Below are 26,137 nucleotides of genomic sequence, written 5' to 3'. Positions count from 1 at the left end.
TCAAACATTTGCAAAGTTGAAAAACAGCACAATGAACAAATTGTATCATAATCTCTCACCTCTATCAAAACTTACTATTTTCCCATTCTTGTTTCCAAATGTATTTTTAAGAAATTAAGCATTACATATTCCCAGAGATAACTACTGTTCTGAATTTTGAGGATGGGATATTAAGAACAAAGATTTTAAGGAAGGTTGTCACAATTTATCTTGCTTGATTTAGAAATTACCTAGGGGCGCCTGGGTGGCTCAGTCGGTTGAGCGTCCGACTTCAGCTCAGGTCACGATCTCGCGGTCCGTGAGTTCGAGCCCCGTGTCGGGCTCTGGGCTGACGGCTCAGAGCCTGGAGCCTGCTTCCGATTCTGTGTCTCCCTCTCTCTCTGCCCCTCCCCCGTTCATGCTCTGTCTCTCTCTGTCTCAAAAATAAATAAACGTTTAAAAAAAATTAAAAAAAAAAAAAGAAATTACCTCAATTATATCCCGGTGGTGGCCCAATTTTCTGGCTTTTCTGAGACTCTGCCTCCATTGTGATTCTAGAACAACCATCCATCCATCCATTCATCCATCATCTCATTTGTCTACTCATCCACCAGTCTGTCCAATTCATCAATGTTCTTTTATCAGTTTAATATCAGTCCATCCCTAACTTTCATTCATTTCAGTCACCTCTACATTATCCAACCAGCACGTATCTTCACTTACCATTCACGTATCATCCCAAATCAATGATCCATCCCTCACCTAGTTGTTGTTGATCTACCCACCAATCCGTCCGATTCACCCTTACGCCATTGTATTGACCGACTCCATCCATCATCTACATCCATCCATCTATCTATCTGTCCATCCATCCGTCCCTCCCTCCATCCATCCTAGGTGTATGGAGAAGGGTAATTGGGTGGGTGTTGCAGACATTAATCAGATACAGTCCTTGCTTATGAGGATCTGTCCAAGGAGAAACACACTCATATACTTCATGGGTTAAGGGTGATGGGAGTATACAGAGAGGAAACATTCATAATAGTCAGTAGGGATGCTTCACAGAGGAGGGACATTTGAGGACTGATGGATGGCTATGACAGTGTCATCACAAGGACGCCCAGAAAATACAGCATGTAAGCCCAATGGGAACTATTCCGTCTGTGGGAGAAGGGCATGAATGTGAGCTAAGGTGTATCCTAAGCCCCTGGACTCTCATCTGAACCCTCAGCCTCTAAGGATATTCCCGGACCCCCCAGGGCTAGGCCTCTGGCCCTGGACTCTGTTTTATTTCCTGGCTTAACTCCAACGTCCAAAGCCTTGGGGCTTGGATCTTGGTTTCTCAGTCTCAAATAAGGTGATCAGTGCATTCAAAGAATAAAAACACAATTATTTCTGATTCCTGGAAAGAGGTAGGTTTATTTCAGCAATTCTCCATTGACTTAAGAAGACTCAGTTTATAAGGAGAGACTTGGTGATTTTGAGAAAACCCAGAGAAATTAACAGCCCATGTTATGTTTCTGAGTTGATATAGAGTGTCTCCCCAAAACACACCCACACACTCCCCCCCCCACACACACACAGGCACACAGACATACAACTCACTGACTGGTAGGGCTACAGCCCTAATAAAGAATACCTTACTGGTCACTTGCTACATTCTAGTGAGACCTGTTAGCTACAGTGTAGCAAATATACAGCAAAAAGGAGCATGGGTTGGGGTGAATTTCAGTGAGTTTGCTTAAGTCAAGACTTTCTTATACAAGAGGAGACTCCTCTCAAAATGCCTTGAGTGGAAAAAGAAATGTGTTGTAACAAAATCTTCATGAAACTAACTGAAAACTAAACCACAGTTGAGGAATACAAGGCTTCAGGCATGGCTGGATCCAGATGCACATATGATATTATTAAGAATATACCTGCCCTATCATTCAGCTTTTTTTTTTTTTTTCTCTCAGGCAAGTTTGTTCCCTGGGGAGGTTAAAGATAGCAACAGCATCTAGACTTACATTCCTATCCATTTAGAAACTTTCACAATAATTCCAGCAAAAACTTGGGGGGTAAAGTCTATTGGAGTAACATGGGCCTGTGCCCATACCTGAACTAATCTCTATGGTCAGGGAGATGGGGCACCCCAGGTCACATACAGATGCCTGGATTTATGGAGTGAGAGTGAGGAAGAGGGAGGTCCCCCAAAGGAATACTGGGGTCATGTTGCCTAGGGAAACAAGTAGGGGAAATGGATGGAGGGCAGGCACAAACAACAGACGTTTTCTCCAGCGCCTCCCTCCCCCATCCCACGCCTACACCTGTGCCCCTGCCCAGGGGAGCCAGTGTCCTGCCCACTTCCTCTCAGTCCAGCCAAGGTGGCACCAGGAGGGAGAACCTGACACCTTTGGCTCACCTCTCATGGCTTTTGTGCTGGAAGCCTTCTCACCCACACCCTCTGCCTTTGTCTTCACAGAAATTTTTCAGTATTGATTTATATGGAGACCCCAGAGAGGTAAGGACTTTTGGTTTCTTGATTACAGGTTTCTTGACACCTTTAAGCTCTAGTCAAATAGGAATGAATGAACCCTCCCTTGTGGGCTCTTGGTAACTCCTCGTGTTTATGTTGCCGAGGCTCAGAGAGGGGCAGTGACCTGCCTGGATAACGCAGCCAGGCGGACTAGTCATGGGACTGGAACAGGTTTCCCTGATTCCCAATCCAGAGCTCCCAGTTACCAACTCTGTGTCCCTTGGCCCCAGCCTACTGCCCACTTCTTGTTTACATTTCCTGCTCCCAGAAATTCCCCTCAGGAGAGGGCTGGGACTAGAAACTTCCACCATGGGGTCGTGGAGCTAGCTGGATGAAGCATTTCTTCAGGAGCCTTCACTGAGGAGCTCACGCCTTTCCCAGGAGGCTGCTGGGTTGATTAGCTGTCCAAGCTACACTGTTGGAGGGGCCGTCTGGAAGGGGCTGAGAATCTCAGTCCTGAGGATATACCACCCTCCTCCCAGCCACACCAGAACTCCATAGTAGCCTCCCCATCTCCTTCCTCCTCCCCTCCTACTTTCCAGCACCTTGACAGGTTCTGAGACATTATCTCTGCAACATTTACAGTCCTGTGCTCTCTGCTCTCTCTTGGGGATGGGCACCAGCACCTGCCTTCAAAGGTGTTGCGAGCATTCAGGGAGATTCGTTCATTCATTCAGCAAAGATTTAAGTAGCACTTGCTGTGTGAAAGGACCTGATTTAGGAGCTGGGGAAACAGCAATAAAACAGGCAAAGCAGATACAATGCCCTCGGAGTGAGGGAAGAGTACAGTAACAGAAAAGCGTCCTTGTTATGGGGGGAAAGAAAGTGAGAAATGGGTATAGAGTTTGCTGTGGTTTGAATCTGCATAGCAGAGTTAGGGAAGTCTCAAGAAGAAGAAGGTGACATCTGGGTCAAGTTCTGGAGGCAGAGAGGAAGGCAGCTGTCAGGTAAACTGGAGGAAGAGTATCCTAGGCAGAGAGAACAGCAGCTGCAAAGGTCCTGAGGCAGGAGGCCTGTGTGGCTGGTGTGGAGGGGGTCGGAGGAGAGAACAGGCTTGAAGCTAGAAAGGAAAGGGAGGTGGGGGTGGTCCCTTTAAAGGAATTGGATTTTGATTTCAAGTGAGATGAGGAAGTGTTGGGAGCGGTTTGAACAGAGGAGTGAGTTGACCTTGGGTTTTACAAAAGGGCTCTTTGATTGCTGCATTGAAATTGAAGGTAGGGAAGGGTAGGCAGCCCCGGGAGACCGTATGGGAGGCCACTGAGCTGCAGTAGTCAAGGCCAGAGGTCATGGCAGCCTGGGCTGGGCCCGTAGCAGAGGGGGTGGTGAGACAGTGGGGTGGCATCTGGGTATTTTTGAAGTCGTGGCTGGTGGGATTTGCTAATGGACAGGATATGGGGCAGAAGAGAAAGAGGGGGGTGAAGCACGCCCCTAGGATTTTGACCCGAGCCTGGGAATGCCCGAGGCCCACACAGGGCAGCCACTGGGAAGCGATCGTGTTGTTCTTGGTGTCACTTGTCAGCCTCCGTGGGACGCCACCTCCGTCAGATCATGGCCCCTCTGTCCCTCTCCTGGACTTTGATTATCTTCCACGTTTATTTCCCCCCACCCTCGTCCCCCAGTGCCGCAGACTGACCCTTGTAAACACAGGTCAGTGCATGTCACTTCCTTCTTAAAAGGCTGACCTTTCTTACAAGACGAACGCCCTCGCCCCCATGGAGTTATCCCTTCAGAACACGTCCATGTGACTGCTGTGTGCCAGGCATTGTGCAAAAAGTAGGCCGCAACATCCGACCCTCCCAGGCCGTGCCCGTTCTGGATTAGGCTTTGGGCACCGGTCCCGCTGAGCCCCTTCTGTGGCTGCCAGAAATGGCCCGTCATCTCTTCATCGGCCCTTGCAGGGCAGATGCAGTTTCCTGGAGCCACAGGGGACTGTCCAACGCCGCCTGCCCTCCGGTGGGGGGAATCAGGCACATGGCGTGAGGAGCTGGAAATACGGCTCATGGAGCTGGCGAGGGCTCCGGAGCACGGCCAGCGAGTTTTAGGAGTGATCTCTAACGTGTATCGAGCTGCCTCCGGGACCAGGTACTGTGCCGAGCATTCTGCACCGGTTCGGTCACTTAATCCCTATTCCAACCCGTCTCACAGATGACAAAACCAAAGCGCAAACAGATGAAATAACTTTCCCAAGTTACCAGCCAGTAGGTGGCAGAGGCAGGATTCAAGTCCCGATAATCTGGCTCCAAAACCCACATTCTTAATAACGACTGTGGCCAAATATGCATTATAACCATGCCCAGAGCCGGCTCCCCGGATGGTGACATGGGGGTCAGGTGCTGCTGCTGAATCTGTGCCCATGTAACTGATCTTCATCAAAGGTGAAACCTCAAATGGAGACATTTTTTTCAATACAATGCGAGCCCATCCCTGATGATTTTATTCATGCTTTTTCTCTCTAAGAAGGAATCGGGTCTCTGTTTAGGCACCTTGAGTGATGGGGGGCTCATTACCTCCTCGAAGCGAACTGTTTATCAATAGCAGCTTGTGTTTAATTAAATATAGACCGATAAGTACAATCGATTCTTATTAATTGTGAATTCTGTGTTTGTGAATTCATCTACTCTCTAAAATTAATGTGTGACCCCAAAACTGATACTCCTGACACTGCTTTTTTTAACGTTTATTTATTTTTGAGAGAGAGACAGAGCATGAACAGGGGAGGGGCAGAGAGAGAGGGAGACACAGAATCTGAAGCAGGCTCCAGGCTCTGAGCTGTCAGCACAGAGCCCGATGCGGGGCTCGAACCCACGAACTGTGAGATCATGACCCGAGCCAAAGTTGGACACTTAACCAATGGAGCCACCCAGGCGCCCTGATACTCCTGACACTTTTTACTGTCATTCATGCACATGGAGTGGTGAGAAGGCTGAGAGACCATGTGTAGGCTCCCGTTCGAGATGCAGCAAAGCCTCTGGCTTCTTGTCTCATGTCTCATACTCTTAACACGTGTCCTTTCCACTGTCTACTCAGTGCCACGTTTTCCGCATTTTTGTGCTTTCTGTTGATGGTTTCACTGTGGCAAGTGGCCCCTCAGGCACTGTCCCGTGCTCCCGAGGGAGGGCTTGTTCCAGGCTGTGATGCGCCTTCGTGTGTTAGTTAGATCAGCTTCTTCCAGGGCGGCTGACTGTGCTGTGGGCTGTGAGTTCAGCGGCAAGGGATCAATAGGGCAGCCCATCCAGGAACAGGAAGGGGCAACTTGCCGATCTGTCTGTGAGGCGGCTTGGGAAAGCGCTAAAATAACATCTAGTATGTGATGAAAGCTGTGGGAAATCGGGCACATCCGTGGTTTTGTGAGATGACCACGGATACGAAAGCATAACAACCCTGCCGTGAGGCTGAAGGCGAGGAAGTTCCAGGCGTGTTCCCGAGGGCCCAGGAAGACGGTGAGGCCTCAGCTGGTGTTTTATTATAAATAAATACTACATACAATTAGTTATTTGTAAGCAACGCATATTCCATCAAGGTGTCTTTAAGCACACGGAAAACAGAGTTGGTGAAAATGTGACCAGATAGTTGCAGGAACCTGACGTCGTATTTCCCCATGAGCAGTGGCCCCGCATTTGCTAGTTCAGAGCCCACGGTGCCTTTAGAGAACCAAACAGCCACGGATAACAGAATTGACTCTAGAGACCCACATAGGCAAATGGAAACTGCAAATTGAGAGATATAAATTTTTACATATACGTGCGGTGTATATATATGTGTGTGTATATATATATGTATATATTTTATGTATTTATATAAAGTTATATAAAATGTATATGTTTATAGATTTTAATACTAAAATATATTTGCATATTTATATATTTATATATTTAATATATTTATATTTAATAAATTTAATGTATGCTTATATGTACATAAATGTATGGACATATGTAGAGATATGTATACATGTATTTCAGTTTGAGTGAGTTTTGCCCCCCTCAGACTTCCCACTGCTAGTTCTGCCTCTGGGGTCGCATGCACTTGGCCCTGTTTGGAGGAGCCTGAGTTCTGTGGCCACCGCCTGTGGCCGTGCAAGTGTGGGGTGCTGGCCCCCTGCTCTGACAGGTGGAGAGGGGGATATGCGTGTGGCCTTGAGAGCAGAAGCCCAGACACCATGATGCCCTCCTTCCCAGAGCCATCCCTTCCTGCCCATCGTGGTGGATGGAGTACTGTTACCAAAGATGCCTGAAGAGATTCTGGCAGAAAAGAAATTCAACTTTGTTCCCTATATCATCGGAATCAACAAGCATGAGTTTGGTTGGCTTCTTCCAAAGGTGAGAATGTGGGGTCCCCTTAGGCTCCCCTCCCCCACCCATCACATCACCCCTCCCATCTCTGCTCACAGAGGCTCCTCCTTCTCGAGGCCCCCTCTGAATCCAGGGCAGCTGTCCCCTTCACATTTCCATGGGGGGTGCATTGACATTTCCGTGGGGAAACTTCTCCAGGATGGCCCCACTGCCACCTGGGGACCCTTTTCCCCAAGCAGTCTGACTGTCTTCCAATCTAAGAATCCCACAACGTGGGTGCCGGGGGAGTCTGTAGGGATAATCACTGAGCAGATGGGCAGACCGAGACTGGGAGAGGGACGGACTCCCAGTTAAGGAGTGAGGCCTGAGCCCCTGCGGCCCGTCCACCTGGGCTGGTGCTCTCCCTGTCCCTCCATAAATCCCGCACCTGCTCTTTCTTGGTCATCTAACTGGGGGAGTCAGTGGAGCTTTCTCCCTCTGGGGTGAAAGTTCGAAAAATCAGAAGTGCTCTCCCTCTGTCAGAAATAAACACAGCCAATGCCAGGTAAAGCGGTGAGGACCGTCTTATTTAGTTCTACCCCCGCAGCAGGGAGGAGAGACCAGCGTGAGCTGAACTCAGGTCCCTGCAACAAAAGGCTGGAGCCTGGTTAAAGGCCTGAATGTGCCAAGGAAAGACACTGTGGGGGTGTGACAGGGGCACGGAGGGCGGGGGAGTCTGTCCACGGGACTAGGCCACCTCGATTTGTTAAGTGCTGTTTTTCCAGAAACAAATTTCTGTCTCTTTGCCCAGAGGCAGTGGTTTTCAGGCTGCAGCAGGGTGCCCACCAGAGTCACAGGGACTGAGAGGGAGAAAGGAGACTTAGGGGCTGAATGTCTGCATTTCAAAAGGTGGCCCTAAGGTCCTGGAGGAAACAGTTTGGGGTGGTAGATTTACATCTCAAAGGGCAGAGAAAGAATTGTAATTGCAAGCTTTCTAAAGTAGCTGCTCTAAAAGGGGGTTCAGGGACCTATCAACCTATCACCAGGTTTGGGCCAGAATAAATAATACATTCCCCTGGTGTCCAGGGGCTCGTTAAGGGGAACTGGGATAATCCTAGGGACAAAATCTTAAGCTCTGGCAGTCAAGCCAGAGTTTGGTCAAGTTCTACAGTGCAGAGGTTTGGATGGAGCACAGAAATTTCAGAGGTCACTGACGGACCAAAGCCATAATGGCGGGATTTGATGATTCCTTGGTCATCTGAGACAGTGGGGGTATTTGTGAGGTCGGTGTTCTTTGTCTCAGAGCCCTCTACTTCAACGCTAGCCGGGCATAAATCTCTCCTGTGTGTCTCCATGTCCAGGGTGGGGATTCTTGCCTATGATTGATACACACACACACACACACACACACACACACACACACACACAGTACAAGGCCCTGGGACAGCTTCTCTTCACACTTACTTTATCCTTTTGCACCTGCTTGGATATAATAAGCTTGTTTGTCTCATTGATTTTGCCCAACTCATCAAGGACCCATGTCTGTCAAGTCATGACAAAGTGACCTTTGGTTGGTTGGTGAGTGTGGTTCTTTGTGCTGATTCTTGATGATCCACACTTGTGTCACTTGTTTTAACAGCTGATGGGTTACCCACTCTCTGAAGGCAAGCTGGACCAGAAGACAGCCATGTCACTCCTGTGGAAGTCTTACCCGCTTATTGTAAGAGTCTGGGGAACCATGGGAACTGGCTGAGACCCAAGGAGGGGCAGAGGCTTGCCCCAAATAGCTGAACAATTTGATGGCAGAATGCAGACTGGGGCTGGAGGGTTCTGCCCCCACTTTTCTGCCTTTCCCACCTCACCACGCAGGGTAGTGCTGGAGAGATTTACCACTAATGCAAGCCATTCTCTGTGTCATTCACTGGGGTGGGGGCCGGGGCCACTTTTACTTGTGCTCCATTTCAGGGCATCCCTGAGGAATTGATTCCACTGGCCGCTGAGAAGTATTTAGAAGGGACAGATGACCCTGTCAAAAAGAAAGACCTGTTCTTGGACGCAATTGGAGATGTGATATTTGGTGTCCCATCTGTGACTGTGGCCCGTTACCACAGAGGTGAGTCCCACAGGTTGGGCAGGAGAGGGACACTGAACCCACCAGCTTCACTGTCGGTCCTACTCACTTCTCAGCATAGACAGATATGTGGAAACCACCAATGGTCAAGCCTCCAAGGCCAATTTCTTATGGCCGGGGGTGGAACACTGTCTAACTTTGGGTCTGCCAGAAGCCAACTCTGAGAAAAGAATCTGAATGCAAGTAGCTTATTTGGGAGGTGACCCCAGAAAACACCAGCAGAAGAATGGAGATGTGGCCCCGAAAGGAGAAGGAAAACAATCAGACTTCCCTGGACACCTGGAGCTATCGTGTCTCCAGTCACGTCTCAGGGCTATTCCGTGTGAGTGGCAAGGGGCAGAGGTATTTATTCTTTCACTCTCATGAGCCATGAGTTGAAGGCTGTTCCCAAGGGGCTGGTAATTCCCTGGAGCTCTCACCTGCCTTACATACGGGCAGTGTGGTCTCTTGGTGGCCAAAGGGACGCCGGAGGTGGGAGTCAGGCTGGCACGTCCAGAAGTTGGATATGTGGTGAGGCACCAGCAGCACCTGCCACAGGGACCCCTCCCCTGAAGTTACAGTGGTCTGTGGGGCCAGAGGGCAGGTCTTAGAAAATATGCCTTGGCAGGTTTCCAAGGTCAGAGCTAGCTGCAAACTGGTTTGTTAACTGGTAGAGCTGGGGGTAGACTGAAGCCAAGCATATAATCAGGAGGCTTGTCTAGGACCAAAAGACAAACAAAGCAATACAAACAAACAAACAAACAAACCCAAAACAACAACAACAACAACAAAACAAAAGAAAACCAAACCAAAATAAAACAAAAGAAATGAGCAGTGGGAGGTGTGGGGGCAGGTGTTCCAGAGACTGTCCATGTACACAGCTGGCTTCTGTCCATCCCGATGTGTGCTGACTCTACCACAGGACCTTCCTGCACTGATCCAAGGCTGTGAGGTGGATCCAGGGTTGGATAAGCTCATCTAGAAAGGATGCATCCCTTCTGGGCGTCTTTACGAGGTCCTCATAGGACCCTTCCTTCACCTAGTCTGCAAGCCAGGAAATGGTTCTCTATCTAACCATGCCGGAGGGGTTTTAAAATTCAGGACTTTCTGTGCATGATAAAAAAGCAGCTAGAGCTGACCTACCCTGTCCCCAAGCCCTCGGTATAGTGATGTGCAGGAGCCAGTTACTGTTTCTTCCTCCCGGGGGGTCTGATGAAACGCTTCAGCCAGGGGCCGCCTGGGGTCAAATTTGCTCTTTCATAACCTTGGTCTTGCCTCTGGATACATGGCATCTTCTTCTGCTTCGTCTGCTGGTCCCAGCTATACTGGACTTGTGTTTTTTATCTGGTATCCTATGACTTTGAATTCGGGGTCTTCTTGCCAGGACCACACAGATTTTTGTCAACGTTATTCTCTCATTTTGTATTTGTCTCGATCTCTTTTTGATAAACAGAAAGTTTTCCGAATATAAAATTAATATCCTACACGTGTGGAAAATTTTTAAGATATGGAAACACATGAAGAAGGAAATTAGATATTACTCTAAATTCCTCCACCTAGAAACATCTGCTGTACGTTCTCTTTTAAATTTTTTTTTAACATTTATTTTTATTTTGAGACAGAGAGAGACAGAGCAGAGCAGGGAGGGGCAGAGAGAGGGAGACACAGAATCTGAAGCAGGCTCCAGGCTCTGAGCTACCAGCACAGAGCCCGACACAAGGCTCGAACTCAGAGACCTTGAGATCGTGACCTGAGCCAACGTTGGACACCCAACTGACTGAGCCACCTAGGCTCCCCTGCTATACATTTTTGATATATCTTCTTTGAATAATCTTTCCATGTCTTACATATAATTTAGAAATTAATTTGATATCGTATGCCATATTTTTGTTCATAGAACACTATTTTGTGTTCAAAAACAACCACTATTTCATGGAATGATGCATCAAAATTTACTTTAGTATCCCTGTCTCATTGGATATTTAGTCTGGCTGCTTATATTTCGATGCAGGAAAAATATATTATGCTAAGCCTTTAAAGTCAGACTTTAACCAAGTCTCTAATAATTTTCTTAGGATTGGTTATTAGAAGTGAAGTTCCCAAGTGGGGCCGTTAGAGCATTTTAAAGTTCTTGATACATGGTGTGAAATTGCCTTCCAGTGCATGCCTGGGATTTCTTAATTCTCTCGCTTGCAAAACTCAGATTAAAAAATAAAGACAATGCTGCCAATTTCACAAGCTCTTCCTTAAAAAAAAAAAAAAAAGGGGCCATCCCCATGCTTTAATGGCAAACTTAGATTACAAAATCTGTCCTTTCTGCTCCTCCTATTCTTCTTCTGCTATTGTCCTATTATCCTAATCTGTGCCCTACTTTCCTTTGAAAACATGTGTTGTGCTTGTAGGAATTTTATACCTCCTCTTGGTTTTAGGCAGAAAGTTAAAAGAGAGAGAGAGAATTCTCTTTTGTGCCGCATGCTGGCTGCCCCAAAGGAGTTCTCTCATTCACAGAAGGTCTTCCCTCTGTGGCAAAGAGCTCCTTTCTAAAACTCCCGAGTGGTGGAGGGACGTTACAGCCCCTTCCCTCAGTGAGTTCTGCTTGACCTTGAAGCAGCTGTTTAATATGTGGATTTAAAAACCACAGAAGGGTTCCTTCTTCCAGACAACACCTCTGGCTAAATCAAGGGTGCACTGTTGGGGGGTCGAGGAGGCATTCCAATAAATTATTCTACCTCCTCATGTGGGGATGGCATATAACGTTAAATCATTTGGGGACAAATATTTAATGATATGGAGAAATGATTTTAGTATATTACAAAATGACATATACACATCATCCCATTTGTATATGCATAGAAAGATATATGCTAAAATATTAACAGAGGTGTCTTCAAGTGGTGCTAGGATTATAAGTGATCCTTTTGGTCATTTTCCTTTTTTCTGCACTTTCCAAGTTTGTTTTGGCACCCAAAGGGGAAAAAAGCTGTATCATTTCTCCTCCAGCCAGACTAGGGACCCAACCCTTCCCCATCAGTCATTCTGCTGTGGGCATTGGGGTCCATGCAAAGTGCTAGTTCCAGGCACCACCCTAGACTGGTGGCCCCCAACTTAGCCCTGAAGGGGCAGGCAGAGTGGACAGCTCTGGATAAAGCTATCTGAGGGAAAATCGACACCTCCTGGGGGCTTGGAGAGGGGGTGCTGAGAGTGGGGGCTGGGAAAGCAGGAGAAAGGCACCGTTGTCCTCCCTCAGAGCCCTCTTTCTCTCTTCTGTCACCACCCCGGGCGCAGCAGGAAGCAAGATATGAGGTGACGAGGTGATGGATCAATAGAAAATGCTGAGTTTTCGGCTTCCCCAGATACAAGAGACAGATTATGCCCTTCCCCCATGTTTGTATAAATATCTGAGCTGTCAAGCCAGCAACTAGGATTTGCTTCCCTCTTCCCTAGGAATTAGCTGACAAGCACACTGGAAACTCTCCAAACTGGGTAGAATAAAAGGCACCTGTTGGGCTGCAGATAGTCTCCAAAGGGATCAAAACCAGCCCGTTTTTCAATGAAATACAGTAGCGTAAACAGTGTGTATAGAGATGTTCTTGCGTGTGAACCCATCAGTAGGCAACAGGATCTGTGTGTAATTGGCCCAAGGCCCCTATAATGATACTATTTTGAATGGATTTATTCAGAATTTCAACATTTCATTCATTCAGTCTTCAGTCATTGACTCATTCAACAAATATCTGACGTAAAGCCAGTTTATCACCAGTTTATCACCAGTTGATCACCGCCAATATCACCTCCTCCAACTGTGCACCTTTAAGCAAATCGCAGAGCTTTCCCAAAGCTTTGTTTCTGTGTTGTGCTGGTAACCAAGGGTTTTCTGTAGGGCAACACAATGTCCAGTACACAGTTGGCTCTCACGATGGGCAGCTATTAATGTTGCTGCTGTTGTGTACCTAGGACCCAGGTGTGCCACCAATTCCCGGAGCGCTCAGGGCCCCCTTGGTGCCATCCAGGTGCGCATCTGGGGAAATGAACTGTGCACGAATCCATGTCCTTACAGATGCCGGAGCCCCCACGTACATGTATGAGTTCCAGTATCATCCAAGCTTCTCATCAGACATGAAACCCAAGACGTTGATAGGGGACCACGGCGATGAGCTGTTCTCAGTCTTCGGGGCACCATTTTTAAAAGGTGATGGCCCTTCGGCGATGACAAATTTGGAGTTAGAAGATCTGGGTTTAAGTCTCAGTTTGGTGGCCATGGGTCAAGTTCCCCCTTGTCTCTTGACCTTACTTACCCAAATACATCGGAGCAGGGCTGAACTATGAACATTTCCAACCTTTCTCCTACCCTGACACATCTGATGGAGAAGGTATATCCAAGTGCCCCCATTCATACTCTAAGAATTCAGGCCTGGGTATCAATAAGCCACATGGCAGGTCACCTGCTCAAGCGCTAGAGGGCCCTGCTCTAGCCCTCACCATGCAGGGCCCTGCTCAAGCGCTAGAATGTCACCACTCACTTCCCACTGTGAGTGAGGGTAAGGTTAGAATTGGTGTTGACCTTGAATCGGGGCTAATGTGCACGTGTGTGTCTGTCTGTCCAACCATCTACCCACCTAAAATTCCTAACTTTCTCAACTTAATATATTTAATAATATATATAATACTTTATTATTTTTTAATGTTTATTTTTTCAGAGAGAGAGAGAGAGACAGCGTGCAAGTGAGTGAGGGAGGGGCAGACAGAGAGGGAGACACAGAATTCGAAGCAGGCTCCAGGCTCTGAGCTGTCAGCACAGACAAGCTGAGAGATCACGACCCGAGCCACAGTTGGATGCTTAACCGACTGAGCTCCCCAGGCACCTAGATAATATAATACTTTAAAGAAGACCTTTCACAAATATCTCCAATGCCTTCACTATCACCAGTTACAGATGACTTGCGTGTGACCCACCTCAGGCTGTTTGTGGCCGACACAGCAGTGCCTCTGGGCATTTCCTGCTTGGCTGATTCATTAGGGCCACTGCACATCAATGATATTTCAGGTTTTATGAGAACGTGGGTGGGTGAAGGAGAGCGAGCAAAGGCCCAGATGGGAGCAGTCCCAAGGTGGGGTCTCTGTAGTGAACATTCTGGGTGTAGCCCTGGAGACCTTGATAGGTGCGGAGAGGCGTGGCTGTCTAGGCACTGAGGAGACTGCAGCCACCCCCGAGTCCCTCATCAGCAACGCCCAAGCTTAGAGTGCACACAAATTACCCAGATCTTCTTGAAATGCAGATTTTGACACAGACGGTCTGAAGCAAGGGCTCAAATTCTGAGTTTCTAACAAGCTGTCCCGTGCTCCTGGCCATAAACCACACTTTGAGTAGCAAAGGCTTTTTTTCTTCTTCCCCACAGGAGGTGCCTCAGAAGAGGAGATCAGACTCAGCAAGATGATGATGAAATTTTGGGCCAATTTTGCTCGGAGTGGGTGAGGCTGGTGACAGAGATGGAGCAGGGTTGGGACAGGCGGGGGTGTTTACTGGGAAAGGTAGTTCCCAGCCCTGTAACCCTGACAAGGAGCAGCGAGAGTTCTCTAAAAGTGGACAGGCTGCCTAGGATTCGGTGAGCTCCCTGCCTCTGGAGGTGAAGGAGCCTCCTGGGGGAAATGAAACCAAGAAGTCCTGCAAATCTCAAAGTGTTGTTGGGTCCCCACAGTCACTTTGGGCAATTCTCATTTGATTCTGTTCCTAGGAACCCCAATGGGGAAGGACTGCCCTCTTGGCCGGCGTATGACCAGAAGGAAGGGTATCTGCAGATTGGAGCCACCACTCAGCCAGCCCAGAAGCTGAAAGACAAGGAAGTGGCTTTCTGGACCGAGCTCCTGGCCAAGGGGGCAGCAAAAAAGCCACCCCACAAAGAGCACGTTGAGCTGTGAATGGGTGGCCTGGCTGGCCATGGGCCCTGGGGGAGCCCAGACTGGGGTAGTCTATAGAAGGTGTTTATGAGCCAAAGACGGATCTTATTGGAGGAGGCTGGGAATATGTCTGGTGGGGGAGGGCAAAGGCCGGGGAAGAGGAATTGTGGCCAATTTAGGGAATAAATGTTCTCTCGGAGACCACGTCAGTGTCTGTGTCTTGGGCTCAGGGAAAGAAGATGAACAGGATGGGCATGATTGTCTGGAAGGTGCCTCCGGTGGGGATGGCTTGGCCCCAGGAGCTGCCAAGGATAATTGTGCATCCGCCCCATGTCTCTGGGCCCTCAACAACTTCCAGCAACAGGATGTGGGGTGGCCAGAACGTAATGTCTCTCTTGTCCATGTGGAGCCACCAGTCTACATATGTACCTGCAGTGGTGGAGAAAGGAGGTGTCGTGGTGACCCTGTGGCACCGTCACGTGGCCCTTACTGACCCTTCCAGAGATCCGCAGTTTTCCTTCAATGTACACAGCATCCTCCCGGGCCCTTCCCTGAGGTCATCTCATCCAGCAACTTGTCTGAACCCCTCCTATAGCCTGGATCACTTCAGGATTTATTGTTAGCATATCTGTGCTGGCTGCCCATTAGAATCACCTGAACGACTTTTTAAAAAATGCCGTTGCCCAGGCCCCATCCTGATTCTAATTCCTTTGTCCGGGGGAGGGTCCTGGACTGCAGGATTTTTTTTTTTTTTTTTTAACTCCCTATGTTTAGCTGGTGTGCGGCTAGAGTTGAGAACCACTGACCTGGTCCGTGAGTTCTTCGAGGCAGGACTCTTTGTGCGAGTCTCTATGTCTCCTGGGCCCTGCACAGTGTGTGTGCTGAATATGTGTATGGAAGGATGGCATAAGCCAGCGAATAAAGGAGAGTTCCCAGGTTCCTGAAGATTGCTAAATAAATAAATAATTATAGGCCTTCCCAGGCAATGAGACCAGATGGACAGGTTGATAGATGGTGGTCGGATGGAACTTTACAGAGTGAAGGTGGGCGTCAGCCTTCAGGTATCTGATGGTTATACCTTTGAATCCTATAATAATAACAGTAACTAGAAGTTATTGGATATTTATTATGTGCCTTCATAATAAAGTACTTTTTATATTAATTCAGATAATCTTCACAGACACCCTTTGAGGTGAATGCTTGCTATCAACCCCATGGAAGTTAACACAAGGCCCAAGAAAACTCAACTAGTGAGCGACAGACAAGACCACGTACATAATTTGCTGTGCAATTTTATTAACAATAAAAATGACTATTTATTTAAAAATTGTTAAGAATTTCAAGATGGCGACTGCAGAGTTTTAAAGCCACCGTGAGCCTAGAGTCCTGAGTGAAGGCACGGGTCTCGCACCTATGAAGCCCATCCTGGTGACGCAGCTGGAATGTGGCCCTTAGCAGTCTGGCTCTACAGCTGGAGCCCGTAAGTGCGAAGCAATCCTTCCTTTGTAAGCAGGACACTTCAAAACTATTCTGGGCTTGTCCTGACCTCTCCAGTTCATCGGATTCGGCCAAAGGCACCCATTTGACTGGCGGTTCTTTGCTGCCCTCTGGTGGGCGGTGTCCAGATAGCCGCACTTGCTTCCGGGAGGGATCCAGGACTGTAAGGGGGCTGAGACTCCCAACTCTGTCCCCACCGCGGTGACTACGCCTGAGCTGACACGTTCAGGGGCAGCATTCAGATTGGTCTCTTGGCGCCTCCAGAGTCCTAACCACGCAGGGGCAGCTAGGGTAGGAGCTCCTCAAGTCTTATTCCTACTTCAAACTGAGATGAATTGTTTCCTGGCCCTGGTGGTCTCCCCAGCCTCCAACAGAACGAATCCAGTTCCGGGCACCTCAGAAGTGCTCGGAAAACTCCACTCGCACAGCACTTCTCTGCAAAGCGTCTGTCCTTTGCCTCTCATCCGGGCTGATGAAAGTCCTAACTAGCCTCCCTGCCTTTTTTTCTCTGTGCTATAGAGCCAGGGTGATCCATCTGAACGGCCACCCTGGTTTTCCCTTGCTATGCACATCCTTTGCTGTCTGATTTTGCAGCTCCACTCATAAAGAGTCTGGGTTGGCCTCTTCACTGGCTTTGACAATAAAATATGGCAGAAGTGATGCTGTGCCTCAAGAGGTCTTGCACGTGTTCACACACTGTCTTGAACCCGCATGACTGCTGTGTGAACGAGCCCAGGCCAGCCTGCCCAGGAATGAGGCAGCACACAGAGGGGAGTCATCCCAGGAGAGGCTATCGAAGACCAGTCGGCCTCCAGCCGACCCACAGCTTCAGACGCTTGGGTGAGCCCAGTCAGGATCAGCTGAGGTCGGCCAGATTCGCGGACCTTCCTGGGTGGTCCACAGACCCCTCGGCCGAATACACGGCTGTTGTTTTAAGCTTTGGGCCGGTTTGTTCCACAGCAGTCACTTCCTAATACACTATGTGACACCCAAGTATGGACATCCGCTCCACTCCTATCTAAAACTTATTAATGACTCCTCATTGCCCTCTGGAAAAAAGTTCCACCTCCCTATTGCAAGTTGGGAAGGCCCTCATCTTCTAGATTTTACTTGCCTCTGCAGCCCTTCTATTTGGAAATTTCCACTGCAAATTTCTTCAGATCCTTGTGTCCCCTGTAGTCCTGCGTGCATCTGTGTTGTCACTTTTGCTATTCTCATGACCTAGAATTTTCCTCCTGACTCAGCTCAAGTATCACCTGTTGCAGGGCACTCTATGATCTCCCCAGGTGGGGTTCTGCGCATGATTTCTCTGCCAGGTTTTGAGATGGCCTTGTCCCCCTCATCTCTGTAAACCCCACCACCTACTGAGGGCCGACCATGTGCCAGATACTCGTCTCGACACTGGAGAGATAGATATCGGAGGTTGCTGTCTTCTGTCCCCAAAGTTGCTGGCCCCCTGAAAATTCATTTCAACAAATTGTGGTAAGTTTGGTGAGAGGGGTGGGTTAGGAAAGGCTTTTTAGGGGCGATACCATGAGGGACAGGTAAGAGTTGGCCAGTTTCAGAGAGATGGGGAAAGGCCCAGGGATGAGGCCCAGGGGGACAGGGTGTCCTTGGGTACACATCTGCAGCTAGTATAGGGTGACCAGAACAGAGAGGGGGAATGAAATGAGGATAGTCTGGGTTTACTTTGAAGGCACTGGGGAGACCCCAGAGGGCTAAAAATAAGCACGCAGTAGGTGCTTAATATATGTTTCCTGATCAGCACACCATCTGCCTCCTCTATCAGACTGAGAGTTTCTCAGTGACAGGGTTATTCCTTCTTTGTATAGTCCAGTTCCTCCCTGGTATGCACTAGGACCAGGTAGGGTTTTCATCAGTGAATAAATGAATGAAAGAGTAAATAAATCCACCCGAGAGATAACAATACAAAACCAAATGGATCTTTTCATCCAGACAAAAACTACTCTCTGCTCCCCTGGTTCAGGGAAGTATGGAAGGTTCGGATGGGCTCTGAGGGGGGTCTAGAGAACAAAGACCCCCATCCTCCTGGCTTCTCTCAGCCTCTGCTCTGCAGGAGGAATGTGCATTGGTGCCATCTGGCGGCCACAGCGCCCATATTCTATTTTAATCCGCTTCCTCTGTTCCTAAGGTGTGGTCAGGCCAGAGAAGGTAAGCGGGAACCTGGGATGGGCGGAAACCTTCTGTCAGCAGACACACATCCCCACCTGCTCAGCCAGCCCCAGGTCTGCCTGTTCTCACCCTGCAAGACCTCAGCCCTGAGTCCAAGAGAGTAATTGATTTCAGCCCATGGGACAGAGAAGCCCTTATCTACGGCCACTCAGACCCTGGTGCTTTCCACAAGGGCCCCCACAGTTCTCAGCAGATGATGGATTCCAGGGGTGAAGAAGCCATGGGAAAGGAGGCAATGACCAGTGTTTTCCCAATATCCTTCGTGTCTTCTTCCTAAGAGAACACTGATTTTGTCCAGAGCAGCAATGTACCCAGTTACAAATTCCAGACACCCTGATAGCTAGAAATTGCCATAATGCATGGATCTGGCCCATGAGATACAGGCAGACATCCAGGTAGGGTTCTAGGAGACCCACGCTTCTGAGTAAAGAATCACAGACACAGCTGGCCTCTGCCTTTTGCCCCTTCTCTTTATTTCCCCTCCTCCTGCCTGAAAGGTGGGCAAGATGTCTGCAGGTGAATTTGCCTGCCCCCCTCCCCCGCCACCCATGAGCATGAGAACCACATGCTATGGATGTGGATGGTGAAACGGAAAGCTACAAATAGTCCACATCCTTGACGACTTTTCTTAAGTGTCTCCACAGTCATCCCAGGCTACTGGGCATGTCTGGGCAGAGACCCTCACTAAAGTTCTTCTCTGAGAGCAGACACTTCTCTTCTTCTTGCTGAGGAACATGTCTCTCCCTGACCCATTGCCTATCTGTCACAAGAGCATGAGAAAAATCTCATTTGTTAAGGGACCATACGTAGATTCCTGTTATATTGTCATCCTAACATATAGAGGATAAGGATAGGGAACCCAAGTGGAACCTGTATCCGACATAAAGAGCCAGACAGCATGGGATTAAAGTGTGTTCAGAGAAAGCATAGGTATTTTCTCTGGGAGCCAGGAACTCCAGAGAGTTCAAGATGAACTCTCTTACTGTAGTGACCTTGGGCAAGTCTTTGCTTCCTAGCACATTGGAGGCACTTAAATGCATACATATTTAAATATGTTTGTGTGTATATATACATATATAATGTGTGTATATAAATTACATATGTGTGTACAGATTACAGATTGTTTGTAACGAAGAGGGTGTTGGAACTAGTTGAGGACCATGCCCCTACCGGCTGAATCATGTTATGCCTGTATGGCCAGGGCCCAGAGACAATGGCATACCAGAGTGGCTAAGAACACAAGACTGCCAGGGTGCCTGAGTGGCTCAGTCAGGTAAGCGTCTGACTTCAGCTCAGGTCATGATCTCACGGTTCGTGGGTTCGAGCCCCACATTGGGCTCTGTGCACACAGCTCAGAGCCTGGAGCCTCCTTAGGATTCTGTGTCTCCCTCTCTCTCTGTCCCCGCCCCTCCTTGTGCTCTGTCCCTCAAAATAAATAAACATTAAAAAAATTTAAAAAAAAGACAAACACAAGACTCCCTGGGTTCAAACCCCAGTTTCACCAACTGGTAAGTTATTTCATCTCTTTGTGTCTCAGTTTCCCCCATTTGTAAATGGAGATAATCATACTACCTCCTGGCCTCATCAGGAGAATTCAATGAGATGAAATTTGCAAAGCACCTGGAACAGTAACTGGCACTGGATAAGCCAATGTTTGGCTGATTAGATGTCAACTCAGTGCATTGGCCTTGTCCAAGGTGCTGATGTTCCTAAGGTCACAGCACCTCAGGGGATCCATGGCTGTGAGACCAGGAGGGCTCCATTCTCTCTTTAACAAACCCAGGGACTCCTTGTGCCCTGTTTCCCTTCTAATTCCATAACTTCAGTGGGGCCGCTCTAAATGTAACTAATTAACAATTCTAGTCTTCGCTGTGATGCTCCCTGATCTGACTCTGCGGCTCATTTGAAATGTCGGAGTTGCCTTGCCCTTCCTTACCTGTGAGCATGCCTCAGATACCACCCACCACCCACTCTTCTCTCCTGATAGGGTGTCATTACTGTCATGTGACTGCAGATGGCGGATCAGAGCTTAATGGCAACTACCGGGGAGCCTGGGGGGCTGTGACGCAAGAAAAGAAGTTTAGCACGGACCTGGGAATATGCTCGGGTGGACAGCAGGTAGGTGCCCCGATGTTGGGCTGACCATGGCCTTCAAGTCTGCACCAGGCTTCCTGCGGCCAGGGGCTGGGCGTGTTTCAGGCCTCTCCTCTTCTGATTCTGAGTCTGCCCATTCTCAGCTGGTACTCTGGACTGGGGCCCGAAGCTGCAGGGTGTGTGGGGTCATTCTTGGCTACAGAAACGATCCATTTGTGGCCCCTGGGTATGTCCAGGCAATGGACTTTGCTTGGGCCTTCTCAGGGGACAGAGATGGTCTTCCTTGATTTCCTGCAGCCCACCCCCTTACCTCCATGCCCTGCTGGTCTGGCCCAGCTCAGCCCCTCCCAGGCCTGAGGCCGACAGAGCCAGGAGCTGAGAAGCAGGACGCCAGAAGTCACTTAGTTGCCAGCTCTTCCAGGAGTCTCTGGTCACCACACCTCTGTCTGCTCCTCCTCTGGGCTGGAGTTGAGGTCAAGGCTGCCCGAGCTGATGCCCGGCTGGGGGAGCCTCTCCCGTGCTATCAGTCTAATGGAGGCTGACAGCAGAGGGCTTGTGGGGCAGGCGGGTCCTGCAGAAGGCTGGCTGTTGGACGCTGGCATTTCCCGAAGCTTGAACTTCCTGCCCGGGGGGGTCACATGCACTGGGGCCCAGGGAGAGAGACTTGGGTTTGGCTACCCAGACCCAGTTCAAACCTCAGAGGCAGCATCTGAAGGAGGGGGACAAAGGAACAGAGACCCTGTTTTGGCTGCAGGAAAACCCAACAGTAACTGGGCTGCCTTTGAAATGGGCAGAGGTGGGGGAGGGGGAGGAGATAGACGCTCATCATGGAGCTGATCTGCCCTGAACACAAGCTATGGAGCAGACACTATCCTGAACATAATACTAACGTCTAGTCCTCCCCACGGCCCCACCAACTGGCCACTCAGGCAGAAATCACAAACCGAAGCAGAGGAGGCTAAGGAGACTCACTCTAGTTTTTTGCCCTATTGAGTGATGGGACCAGGGTTTGGATTCAGCCACTGCGGCTCCCGGGATGTCACTCTTAAGTGCACATTGTCTTGTCTGATCCTCCGGGCATAGCTCTCTTATGCACACTTATTCCTGCCCTTCAGGTACAAGAAAGCCTCACATATCTTATTTAACTTTCTCCAGGATTCCACGGCAGGAAGTAGTAGAGATGGGATTCAAACCCAGGTCCAGTTTGCTAAAGAAACCTTTTGTTCTTTCCACCAGACCCAAGCAGACTATAAACTGCAGGCCAAATCCAGCCCCCCAAATGTTTCATAAATAAAGCTACTTTTATGCTATAATAGCAGTTCAATAGTTGTGACAGAGACTTTTACAGAAAATGTTTGCTGACCCCTGCACTAAATCTGTAGGGTGAATGAAAGGCAGCAGCAAACACCTCTGTTTATTAGTGTCTGCCTAGAAAGGTAGTCGTTCACATCGTAGTGTGAATTAGTCCATAGGCCCTGTGACAGCTTCTGGAGATATCTCGTAGAGTCAAAAACAGAAAGGACTTCAAAGTATCACCTAACCCAACCCTTTCTCTCTATTGATGGGGAAACCAGTGCTTAATGTTGACTTTTCTAATGTGACTCGGTCCTAACATCAGAGTAGCTGGTCCCTAGTGGGCTCTGAAACTTTTCCATAGCCTTGACTCCTAACAATACTGACCCATCCAGATACACCTTGATTACCCTACTAGAGACTGTGTGACAAAAAATCCTCTTCAGTCCCCTGCAACGTATCCTCAACCTGAATTTCAAGTCCTCATAGCCCCACTGTCTTTTCCCACAGCTCAAGGCACCTGTTGGAACTGATCCCTCCCCCACCTCAATTTCAGAGGACACCCCATAATGCAGAGAGCAAACACTCACCCTTCAGTGGCTGTGTGTCCCTGGGTGGGTCACTTCTCAACCCGAGCCCTCAGTTTCCTCATCTGTCCAGTGGGTACATTGTTCTTTTTGCCCCTTACCTCACCTCACAGGGTCATTGTCAGGAAAACAAATGACATGTTGGATGGTGGGATGGATTATGTCATGTTCGCTTGGTTGGGGGTGGTGACCAGAGACCAACGCCGTGTATCATCAGAAGAGGGAGGCCCCCAAAGCTTATATGCACATATACCCATGAGTCTCAAACATCTGAGACTCTGAAGGACACGTGCATTCTGTCTCCCAGAGGAGTAGACACAAACTCATCGAAGACAAAATTTGCGTTTCATTTCAAAAGGTTCTGACATTTTTCAAGTCCATCCATAAACAGTTTTAATAACTCCTGACCCATTATACAGATGGACAAATTGAGTCCTTGAGAGAGAGATGACACATATCAGTGCTTTTGGAAAGAGATAAAAATGAAGCTACGTCCCTCCCAAAGGCTGTGATTAAATTGGGGAAAATTTAAAAGACTAGCAGTTGCCCAAAGTGAGGCTCACCGGTGAGTCTTCTCCTACCACATTTGTCAGCCTAGGGCACAGGGTGGCAGCCAGGGTCGCCAGGTGCCCCACCGTCCCCAGAAGAGCTGCCCTTTCAGCTTCTGACCCAACCTCCCTCCGCTCCACCCGCAGGACTGCAGACACTCGTTAAATGTCAGCATGCACAAAGGGAAGGCTGGAAGCATGACTGCCTTTTGTTTGATTCACTATAATAAACCCCAACTCTGATTTCGGAGTCAAAACCAAATAGTCAGAATCATAAAACCCTCCCTGGGATGTCCGCCCAGCTGCAATTCAACAGGGCAAACCAGTCCTCACCTCGAGACCCTTGGTATGTGTGTTTACCTGTCCTACCGCTGCTACGTGAGGTTGGGCTCGTGCTTCTCCCAAAAGAAGCTCCACGGAGGGGCCTTTAGAGTTTGTGCACCCTCTCTCCCCCGCCCCTATGTGACACCGAGTCCCCTCCATAACCTACCCAAGAGACATTGCCTGCTTGCATGTCTCCAGTGATGGGGAGCTCACCACTTCCAGCAACAGCCCATTCTCCGTTCTGGTCTAATCTTCTTGTGAGTTGTTTACCACCCATCCCTGACTGCCTTTTACATATTTAAAGACATAGACTGGATTTTTTTTGTCAATACCTCATTTATATTGATGTCACTGTGTCTGCTTGTTGACTTGCATTGAAAATCCTAATGTGAGCTCACACCTTCCCCAATAATGACAGTACTTAGCAATAAGGACCTACGCGTTAATGTATCCTTCTCCCCAGGAAAGTGTAGCAATAGATTGTGCATTGAATTCAATCGAATTCAGCCCTAGAAATGGAATGCAAAACTAGATAACTCTGTGTCACTTGGACACAGAGTTATTCATTAAAAATATGTCTTAAGAAATAAAACCAATGGAGGCTCCTGGGTGGCTCATTTAGTTAAGTGTTCAACTTTGGCTCAGGCCGTGATCTCATGGTTCATGAGTTCGAGCCCCTCATTGGGCTTCCCGCTGTCAGCCTGTCAGCACAGAGCCCGCTTTGGATCTCCTGTCCCCCACTCTCTCTGCCCCCCCCCAACTCTCATGTGCTCTCTCTCTCTCTCCAAAATAAATAAACATTAAAAAAAAAATAAAAACAATGTAACTACGTTAGTGGCTTGAATTTCAATCAATCAAAAAAAATAAACATACGTGTCAATCTCAGAGCTGGGATTACATATTTAACCCCCTCCAGTCTCCTGTTCCATGGGTTATAAAAAGAGTTATTTGGGTGAAAAGTGGACCACTCTGACCAGAAGCTCTTCCTTACTAGCTGGAGGCTGATCACAGACACTCCCATCTGCCTTACATAATTCATAGCATTTTACCTTCGTGACCGAGAGAACCCACTACTAGACACACGGCACAGGAAATTCTCCTTTATTATTCTGTACACTGATTTTTCCATGAAGAGAACAGCTTTTAAAATAAATCCACACCAGACACAGACACCTGCATGACATGGGAACAGTCCGTGACACAGAGAGGGCACCACTGGGACAATCCTTATTTACACAGAAGTGGAGAAACAGAGGGCTGAGGGCGGGTACCCCAAAAGCAACTTCACGTTCACCAGTGTTTCGGTGGTTTCTGACATGGCGGCAATAAATATGCTGATACCCACACAGCTGTGGATCCTGGGACTCACCGGGGCCTCACATGTTACCCTCAAGATCTTGAGCACAAATGGGTTGGATTTATTTATTTATTTTTAAATACCAAGTGTTTCTGGCACCAGTGGAAGAAATACTGGAGGGGCGCCTGGGTGGTGCAGTCGGTTAAGCGTCCGACTTCAGCCAGGTCACGATCTCGCGGTCCGTGAGTTCGAGCCCCGCGTCAGGCTCTGGGCTGATGGCTCGGAGCCTGGAGCCTGTTTCCGATTCTGTGTCTCCCTCTCTCTCTGCCCCTCCCCCGTTCATGCTCTGTCTCTCTCTGTCCCAAAAAGAAATAAAAAAAAAAAAAAAAAAAGAAATACTGGAGAAGGAGGAACTACTGAATGTCCAGAAAAATCAAAGTTCTGGAGGCCAGAAACCTGACATTTCTCTACTCAGTAGGTTATTGGCCACCAGATCATTCTGGAAGGACTCACAGTCAGCGAGGTGCTTCCCTCCTTGTAAATTTAGCACAAGTACGTTGCCGTGGAGACCGGAACATTTTTTAACTGGATGGGACCTTTGACGATCTGATCTGACCCTTGCTTTTACAGACAAAGAAGCTGAAGCCCAGAGAGATGAAGAGACCCCTCCTTAGGAACCCCGCTGGGCAGCGGTAGACCCAGATCCCTGCAGACTCTGAAAGCTGTGCTGTTTCTACGCGCTTCCTCTCTGTTCTCCATCCCCTGGCTTTCAAAGGAAGTAAACATATGAAATGAGCTCCGTGGGCTTCTTTGCTAGGAAATGACGTCTTTGGTAAGAGTGCTTCGGTCTCACATCACCAGGGCCTCCGTATGGATCATACGGCCAGAGACAGCCTCCCCCCCACCGGGCAGGGGCGCCCTCTGAGAATTAAGGCAGCTTTGGGGACCTTTACTCAGCAGGATATTGGCAAGAGTTGGCGGCTCCCTTCTCCTTTGTCTCATCTGCATCTAGAATGACGATCCACTGACGGGTGGTCGCGAAATGACTCGACATCCAGTAGATGTGAAGGCGATGGTCTTAAACGGAGAGTTTACATTTCATGGAAAATAATAATTCTTTAAAAACCCGGTAAAATAGCAAAAGTGTCATATACAGTACACAGGAACACCCTTATCTCGGGTAACCTCTGCTATCAAAAAAAGGCCACAAAAAAGAAGTCAAACGTTACTCAGGATAAAGCACATACTCCTCCTCTGTTAAGTGTGGGTGGAAGGTGAGCCCAGAAGGCCTGCCAGCACCTCCATGAGAACTTCCAAGGGCTTCCTGGGGCCCCCATTCCCCCCCCCCCGGGGGGGGCCCGGGCTCGGGGCCAGACCCCCCTCACCCCAAGCTCAGGAGCCGACTCCCGACACAAGGCAGCACCATGGCGTTGGTTTGGTGTTGGGTCAGCTAGCACCGCGTCTCTGATTCACCCTCGGGACAGATGTCTGGAGGCAGAAGGGCCACATGCAGATGGAAAGAGAAAACTGC

General features: G+C 48.8%; 1 protein-coding gene and 1 long non-coding RNA gene across 4 annotated transcripts in view; both read left to right on the top strand.

Moving 5' to 3' along the window:
* The window catches only part of CES1 (carboxylesterase 1), a 30,766-nt gene extending 15,789 nt beyond the window's left edge, over positions 1 to 14,977 (top strand). For both annotated transcript variants that reach the window (XM_019455907.2, XM_019455908.2), the window contains exons 8-14: positions 2,444 to 2,482; positions 6,676 to 6,816; positions 8,408 to 8,488; positions 8,734 to 8,881; positions 12,936 to 13,067; positions 14,275 to 14,347; positions 14,611 to 14,977. In XM_019455907.2, coding sequence (XP_019311452.1) covers positions 2,444 to 2,482; positions 6,676 to 6,816; positions 8,408 to 8,488; positions 8,734 to 8,881; positions 12,936 to 13,067; positions 14,275 to 14,347; positions 14,611 to 14,794 — 798 coding nt within the window. In that variant the 3' untranslated portion in view covers positions 14,795 to 14,977. The remainder of the gene's footprint in view (positions 1 to 2,443; positions 2,483 to 6,675; positions 6,817 to 8,407; positions 8,489 to 8,733; positions 8,882 to 12,935; positions 13,068 to 14,274; positions 14,348 to 14,610) is intronic.
* An 809-nt stretch (positions 14,978 to 15,786) lies between these two features.
* Positions 15,787 to 25,401, top strand: LOC109270901 (uncharacterized). 2 transcript variants are annotated; one of them, XR_002081725.2, is made up of 4 exons: positions 15,787 to 17,752; positions 19,576 to 19,736; positions 20,478 to 20,581; positions 25,237 to 25,401. It is a non-coding gene; the product is annotated as an uncharacterized LOC109270901 (long non-coding RNA). The 2 variants fall into 2 exon arrangements; XR_002081724.2 differs by having other exon boundaries at positions 20,451 to 20,581.
* The last annotated feature ends 736 nt before the right edge of the window (positions 25,402 to 26,137 follow it).

Source organism: Panthera pardus, unplaced genomic scaffold, assembly GCF_024362965.1.
Source record: "Panthera pardus isolate Hobbes unplaced genomic scaffold, ASM2436296v1 HiC_scaffold_18, whole genome shotgun sequence".
In the NCBI taxonomy this organism is placed as follows: Eukaryota; Metazoa; Chordata; class Mammalia; order Carnivora; family Felidae; genus Panthera; species Panthera pardus.
The sequence above is the reverse complement of the archived record's forward strand: the minus strand, read 5'-3'. Positions and strand labels throughout refer to the sequence as shown.